The sequence below is a fragment of the Phacochoerus africanus genome, chromosome 11 (assembly GCF_016906955.1).
Source record: "Phacochoerus africanus isolate WHEZ1 chromosome 11, ROS_Pafr_v1, whole genome shotgun sequence".
Lineage (NCBI taxonomy): Eukaryota > Metazoa > Chordata > Mammalia > Artiodactyla > Suidae > Phacochoerus > Phacochoerus africanus.
Genome location: NC_062554.1, coordinates 64103100 through 64111238, shown reverse-complemented (window position 1 = coordinate 64111238; position 8139 = coordinate 64103100). Strand labels below are relative to the sequence as shown.

Below are 8139 nucleotides of genomic sequence, written 5' to 3'. Positions count from 1 at the left end.
CTGCCTTCCAGGTGGACTCTGGCTGTTTGGCTTTTGCCTGCATGAGTACTGGGATGCCATGGCAACCAATGGAGCTGAGCTGGCACTAGCAGCTGGGGCCTTGTTCAAGGTCACGGTGATCCAGTGTGGCCAGGCCCTTGATGTTTAGCGTTATCGAGCCTAGGAGGGGTGCTCGTGGAGGACACGGGGGAAAGGTTTGCCCTGGCACAGGGATGGTGCAGGGCTGGGCAGGTAGGGCCCCTGTGGGGTCAGGTGGTCACATGTGCAGCCTTCTTGTGGACTAAATGGCAGTGCCCACCCTCCTTGTTCCTCTCAGACTCACCTCTGGAACTGAGGGCAGATCTAACCACTGTGCAGGCAGTTTTGTTTCCAGCCTCCTGGGGCCTTGATGTCACAGCATTGAGATGGTGGTGCAGTGGTAAGCAGGGAATGCCTGGGACAGGGGCCACCACTCCCCAGATGCCCCTGAGGCCCAGCCGCCACTTGCACTGAAGGAGTTAATGTGTCAGCACCATCCTGCTGCCGCCTTTGAAAAGCATCCTCATTCCTCCCGTTCTCCAGGGAAGGGGGAGGGATGGGAAGTTTGGCAGACTCCCCCTCCCCCACAAAGCCCGGAGTCCCGCCATCTCTCCTTTCACTGCCACCTTGGACTAACCAGGCCCCCTGCCCATCCAGCTCATCACCAGGCCTTGGAGACTCCTAGGGGGGCCTTGGCTCCACTCTGAGGCCTCTTTCTGACAGTTAACAGGAGCTCTGGGCAGAGGTCATCTCCGCTGGGCTCTGACCCTCAGCCTCCGCAGGAGAGGCACAGAGGCCAGAGAGCAAGCTTGTGCCCTGGCCTTCCTGGAAATGTCGAGGACACTCTGTTCCTGGACTTTCGACCCAACTGGGCCTGTTCTGCCTCTCCTGGGGCCGGTGGGGTGGGTATCCCGGACACCAACCACAGGTTCCCAGGCAGAGCTTTCCCATCCTAAGAGGATGCAGGCCATGAGACTCTGTCTTAGCTGTTGGAATGAGGACGGGACAAGGGTTGCTGGAGTGGGAGGTGGGCAGTACTGGCCTCAGGCTCCCCTGAGGCCACAGAGGAGCTGGGAATAGGGAAGTGAGAGGCACTCAGGACTGGCAGGGGGTGAGGGTGAGCCTGGCTGGGAATGTCCTAACGAGACTGCCCAGATTTGGTTTGGAATGGCGAGGGGCAGTGGACTCAAAGTTGAAATGAGCAACTCCTCCATGTGACCACCAGGGGGCAGGCGCCACAGTCAGCCAAGCACCTCTTCCCAAGGATTGCCTTCATCTTTTCCCCATGGGGCCAAGGGGCTGGGCTCTGCTGCTGGTTACTGCCCTGTGGGAGACCTAGAATGCAGAGGGCAAACGTGAGGGGTCTCAAAGCTCTGGGAGGCTGGGTTGGGAAAAACCAGCAAAGGCTGGTAGCCAGGACACTCCCTAGATTAAAAGACTGGGACCCTGGGAGTTCCCCTTGTGGTGCAGGGGACACGAATCCAACTAGGAACTATGAGGTTGTGGGTTTGATCCCTGGCCTTGCTCAGTGGGTTAAGGATCCAGCGTTGCTGTGAGCTGTGGTGTAGGTCGCAGATGTGGCTTGGATCCTGCGTTGCTATGGCTCTGGAGTAGTTTGGCAGCTACAGCTCCGATTAGACACCTAGCCTGGGAACCTCCATATGGAGCGGGTGCGGCCCTAAAAGAACAAAAAGACAGGAAAAACAACAACAACAACAACAACAACAACTGGGACCCTAATTCTTGGGGTGTCTTTACTACCATGTTTGTAACCCTGAAATCAGTCACACCCACCTTCTCTCACTACCACCCCCTCCAATTTGGAAGTCCAGTTTCCAGCATTCAGGAGCCTCTGCTTGAATACTTCCCATGTTGGGAAGAACACTACCACTTTTGACCATTTTTTGTCAAAAAGTTCAAGCCAAAAATGTTGGTTGGCCCTTGAGACTTTGCATCAAGAGTCTAAGTGCTAGTGCTGCCTCATGAGCTATATCATCTATGTGTTACCCACCTGACAGCTCTGAAGAAAGCAGTCTTGGAGTTGCTGTTGGGGCTCACAGGTTAAGAACCCAACTGGTATCCATGAGGATTCGGGTTCGATCCCTGCCCTCACTCAGTGGGTTGGGGATCCAGCATTGCCATGACCTGTGGTGTAGGTTGCAGATGCAGCTTGGATCCCGCATTGCTGTGGCTGTGGTATAGGCCAGCTGCTGCAGCTCCAATTAGACCCCTAGTCCAGGTATGTCCTTGTGCCTCAGGCGTGGCCTTAAAAAAAAAAAAAAGGCAATATTGTTCTTTTCGCCTTACCCCCATTGCCTCTTTTCTGGACTAAACATTCCTGGCCGTCAACCATCCTTTAAGAATGTGTCCATCCACTAACTCCCTCCAGTTCTCCATTCAGAATGCTTGCCTCTGGGCCCCTCCAGGGTGATAATGGCCTTTTCTACTGAGGGGCCTGGGACTGGCATGATGCGCCTGAGACCAGGACTGCATGGTGTATACTGGCCCCTCACCTCCCTCCTGTTAGCACATATGTCTATTTTTTGGGGTTGTTTGTTTTTAGGGCCGCACCTGCAGCATATGAAGGTTTCCAGGCTAGGGGTCAAATTGGAGCTGTAGCTGCCGGCCTACACCACAGCCACAGCAATACTGGATCCAGCCTCGACCTACACCACTGCTCGTGGCAATGCCAGATCCTTAACCCACTGACTGGGACCGGGAATCGAACCCGCATCCTCATGTTTCCTAGTCGGACACGTTTCCACTGCACCACGAGGGGAACTCCAGCACACACCTGTGTTAATCCCACCTAAGTCTTCCTCTTTGACAAGAATTACCTCTCAGCTTTGTTGCCCCCATTTCACATTAGTGAGATTAAATTTCCAGCCACAAGGGTTGGTCTTTTTATCAACCGTTGTTGCATTCGAAGAGTTTCAGTCTGTCGTCCAGCTCTTTTAGGGCTAATGGACTATTATTTCTCCTAGTGTGAAACATCTTTGAAATTCTCACTTCAAAGCATAAGGTCACAGAGCCCTGAAGTGCATCAATGGAAACCCTGCTTCATTAATCAATATCTTGGCGGGGGGAGACTCATAAATGAGCTCCTGGCCTTCATGTGAGTCCTTTTCTGGAGTGAGTTTCACAGCTTTCATTAGATTCTCAAAGGGCTCCTTCTCCAAAAGAGGGTAAGAGCCATGGCTAAGGCTTAACCTCCTTGTTTTCAGATGAGGACAATGAGGCCTAGAGGAGAGACCCGATCACTCCCACCCCACCCCTCACCCCCTGCAATACACACACAAAACCGTGTAGCTTGTTTTGGGGAGAACCCCAGCTGCCTGACTCTTGTTACAGTGCTTGTGCCACTGCCTTCTTTCTTAGGACCTGGGTGGCCACTTTGTGGTGAGGTCTGCCTCACCTCTGTTTTTTTTTGCTTTTAGGGCCCCACCTGCAGCATATGGAGGTAACCAGGCTAGGGGTCCAATCAGAGCTGTAGCTGCCGGCCTTCACCACAGCCACAGCAATGCCAGATCTGAGCCAAGTCTGCAACCTACACCACAGCTCACGGCAACGCCGGACCCTCAATCCACTAAGCAAGACCAGAGATCGAACCCGCAACCTCATGGTTCCTAGTCGGATTCGTTTCCGCTGCGCCATAATGGGAACTCCTGCCTCACCTCCTTGAAGCAGGTGTGGTGTTTTTCTCAGGTGCGGGCTCTGGGGTGGCACCTGGCCTGGGCCTCCCTTGCCTAGGATAGTTCCCCACGGGCTCCATGCCTGAAGTTCCCAGGGGCTGCCACAAGGGGGCAGTGGTGCCTGGGCTGGTGGCATATGGAAACATTCTGGACTTGGGCCAGGCTCCCCTGCCATCCCCCCTCCAACAAGAGCCAGAGACTGAAATGGTCTGTCTTTATTATGCCAACAGAAAACAAACAATTCCTCCAAGGGTAAACAGGAGAAATATGCTGGTTAAGTTACTCATCATTATCTTATTATTAACAAAATAAAGCACTATCTATGTTTACAGTCATACAAAAAAAAAAAAAAAAGAAACAGCCTGGAGAGAAGTTGGGCTTGGGGAAGTGGAAGGGAAGGGGAGAAGGTTGGGGGGCGGACAGACTCTGTCCCTGTGGGACTGGGGTTCCCTTCCCACCCCAACCCGGCCCCCCATTAGGGGCTGTTCAGGATCTTTGGAGTCAGGTGCCAATGGGATTGGATTTTCTTGGGCAAAGGTCTTGTGAAAAGGGTCAGAGGTTGAGGCAAGTTCTGGTGTAGAGTGGGGGAGGGGAGAGGAGTGGCGGGGGCGAGCTGGGTGGGAGAGGATGGAGAGAAAGCCGAAGCCCTTTTCTCCTTCCACTCCCTTCCAAGAATGGGGCCCTCCCACCCCTGCTCAAGGAGTGGCAACCAGCTGCCACAAGCACCCCCTCTCCAGGGCTTCTGTCACGGACAGAAGAGGGCACCCTCCGTCCTCCTGCCCCTATTCCTGGCACTCAGGTTGGGACCAGAGGCAGGGGCACCAGGCCAGAGCCCCCTGGAGGCCAAGCACATTCCCAAGCTGCTGGGAGCTAAAAATGGCTCCGTGGGAACTGACAGGCTGGGTCGGGGAGGGAGCGAAGGGGAAGGCAGGAGGCTGGGGGGCTGAGGGCAGAGACCTGGCCAGCATCAAAGGGCAAGGGCAGACACCTGGGAAGGCAGAGATACAAGAAAGGCCCTCCAGAGAGGCAGGGACAGAGAGAGAAATGCACCAAGGACACACAGAACCTGAGACACCCAGACTGACAAAGAGGTAGCAATTAGGGGACGAAGAGAAGCACGGAAAGGGCCCCCCCAGGGAAGCGAGAATGGCATCCAGAGACACACTCACAGGAACTCAGCGACAGTGCCTGGCACATAGCGGGCACTCAATAAATACCTTGTGCAATGAAAGAACAGATGAAAACACATGTGCACGTGCGCGCGCGCGCGCACACACACACACACATGCACACACAGCAGCCAGAGGCACGATAGGCTTGGCGGAAGATAAAGACGGCGAGGACACCCAGACCTTTCTGCACAAAGTACAAAGTGATCCTCATGGCAGAAGAGCAATCTAGGGTACTGCAGGCGGGGGGTGGGGGGCCCCCCACAGGCAGTGGGGGGGCGGTTGTGTTGGTCCCATGGTGGCTGGTCCCGCCAGGACAAGAATGGAAACAAAGCATGTGGCCCCAAGGGGACATGTCTGTAGCTGCCACACCCTCAGGGTGGGCAGACCTGCAGGGAGGGTCACTGGGTGTCCCCTGGTCACAAGCCCCATGGGCCCTGATCTCAGCCCATCACCACCAAGCGGAGCCATCAGCTCCTCAGGTGTGCCCACGGGGCAGCGGGGAGGGGGCATCTCCCCATCGTGAACATTATCTACAAATGCACCGCTGTGCCCCTCTCCCGGGCATGCCCAAGTCCAAGTACCAACACAGTCCAGGGTAGGTGGCTGTGTCCCCCTGTCCTGGGGCCAGGTCCTCCCCAGGGAGGAGGGTGGCCAGGCCCACGCAGCCGGGATCAGTCCGTAAGCACCACCAGCTCCCCGTCGCTCTTCTCCTCGCCCTCCGAGTCCTCCTCCTCGCTGAACCGGTACATCTCGCCATCGGCCACTGAGTGCCTGTCCTCCGTGCCCTCGCCCTCCTCCCTGAGGCTGCAGGTGTTAACGATGACAGGCATGTTCGGGTCCAGGTTGCGGGGCACATAGTGCTCCACCAGGGGCTGTGCCAGAGGCACGCCCGCCACCCGAGGGTACAGGACGTCTGAGGGGCTCATCTGCACCTGGCCGGCCTGCGGGCTGGGGAGCAGAGGCGGGGCAGGGTTACAGGTGCACCCCCTCCCCTCCCCTTCCCTCCCTGCCTCCTCAGGGTGCACCCTCCCACCTCACACCCTTGGTTTCAAGATATACACGCTCTGTTCCCAGGCTGCTTTCTGATAGCATTTTCTTTTCTTTTTTTTAAGAGCACACCTGCGGTGTATGGAAGTTCCAGGCTATTGGTCAAATCAGAGCTATAGCCGCTGGCCTGCACCATAGCCACAGCAATGCAGGATCCAAGTTGCATCTGTGACCTACACCACAGCTCACGGCAACGCCGTATCCTTAACCCACTGAGCAAGGCCAGGGATCGAACCTGCATCCTCATGGATACTAGTCAGATTTGTTTCCACTGCGCCACAAGGGAACTCCCTGATGGCATTTTCACTCTCAGCTCCAGACCCCCAAAACACATGCAGCCTCAAGGCCACGGGTCCAGATATTCCTGGAGGATAGTGTGTGAATCCAGTTTTTGGAAACTATTTCATATGCCCCAGGGAGTCTCCTGTTTAAAGGAATCCACTAAGATGCTTTGCTTTGGTCAAGTCGGGAATCCTTTGTATGATAAGGACCCTGATTTTGAGTATCCCTGAATTTTTACCAAGTTTGTGAGAAATGGGATCCACAGGCACATTTTTCCAGATATACGTACGCTAGTCCCCCACAGTCACTCAGTCACTAATCTATATCGTGAGCCACCAGGGACTCACCAGTCACAGCCACCCCCGCAGTGACATGCACAGACTCAGCCACACACAGATAATGCCACCCTCCCGACACACACACACGTGTCACGGCTGACAGGGGAGCCTGCTCACGGGGTCGCGTAGCTCTGGCGGGCATCCTGGCGCCGGGTCCTCATCAGAGCCTTGTACTCGCCCACCCGCAGCCGCTTGCCCTCCACGATGCAGGTACGCTTGGGCCTCGGCTTGTACTTATAGTCAGGGTACTTCTCTAGGTGCTGCCGGCTCAGCCTCGCCTGCTCCTCGTAGTAGGGCTGCTTCTCCTGGTTGGTCATGGACTTCCAGCGGGAGCCTGGCCCATCCCCGGGGGTGGGGGGGGGAAGGCAGTCAGCACTGGGCTCTGCCGACACCCCCAGCCCCCTACAGGCCCTAGAGGCCCCAAGAAGGTTTTGGTCCCAGAGATAGGTGCACGCGTTTTCCACAGCAAGAACCTGGCCCAGTGTGGGCATTCCATTGAGACTGAGCAAATGGATGAAGTTGGCATGTTGTAAGGCTATTCAATTGCCAGCTTAAGACACAGCACCCACCCACATACTAAACTACCCAGCAACTCTGGGAGGCCTCTGGTCTGCATGATTTGCATAAACAAAAGAGTAGCCACCCAGGCCCCCAACAATGACCAGAGGCTCACTGCTCGGGACAAAAATACCCGGTGTCTCAGTTGACGAAGAGACCTGTACAGACCCTGGAGGAGCTGAGGCTGGAAAACAACTGCCCTCTTCTAGCCCCACCTGGCCTTACATTTCTCCTTGACCTCCAGGGGGGACACATAATTTTAAAAACTGTCCTATTGACAGCCCAAGAAGACCAGTCTCTCCTGTTTCCTGCCAGAGCCAGCTCCAAGGGTCTAGGCAAATGGGAACAGGCTAGGGAGCGATCATAGGGGCTAAAGCATGTATGTACTCTCTCTTTCTGCCCTCCCTGCCCTGCTGAGTTTTTAGGTGCTGAAGAGCTGTGATAACACCCCAGGACTCAGCTGGCCCCCTATCCTGCCTGACTGCCACACTCCATCGGATTCCACTGGGGTTCACCTAGCAAGCCTTAAGTAGACCCAGCTGACTCCTGCAACCAGGTCTTGCTGGACCATGGCTCCTGGAGCCCCTGAAAGCCACCGAGACCCCACTCACTGGCCCTTACCAAGGATCTTGCTGATGCTGGAATTGTGCATGTCTGGGAAGGCTTGAAGGATCTTCCTCCTCTCGTCCTTGGCCCACACCATGAAGGCATTCATGGGCCTCTTGATGTGGCTGCTGTTCCGGGACTCAGGGAAGTGGCGGGAGCCTGGGGAGCAGGGGAGGAATCAGCCAGGCAGAGTCCCCAGCATGGAGTAAGGAGAGTCCTCCAGCATGGGCAGAAAAGGACATTCCCAACTTGACCACTAGGGGGTGCTGGGAAGCTCCGCAGAGGCCAGGGATGGTCAGGAGTAAGACATCAGCAGAGGCCCAGTCAGGGACTCAGAGACAGACACATAAGGACACTCCATAGACAAAGGGACTGGAGACAAACACAACATGACCCACCCTAGCCCCGGTGGGAAGCAGGTGGGCC

General features: G+C 55.8%; 1 protein-coding gene across 1 annotated transcript in view; it reads right to left on the bottom strand.

Moving 5' to 3' along the window:
* Nucleotides 1-3910: 3910 nt before the first annotated feature.
* Nucleotides 3911-8139, bottom strand: part of SOX13 (SRY-box transcription factor 13) — a 33470-nt gene continuing 29241 nt past the window's right edge. Inside the window, 3 exon segments of the mRNA XM_047751986.1 lie at nucleotides 3911-5830; nucleotides 6667-6883; nucleotides 7729-7872. Coding sequence (XP_047607942.1) covers nucleotides 5554-5830; nucleotides 6667-6883; nucleotides 7729-7872 — 638 coding nt within the window. The 3' untranslated portion in view covers nucleotides 3911-5553.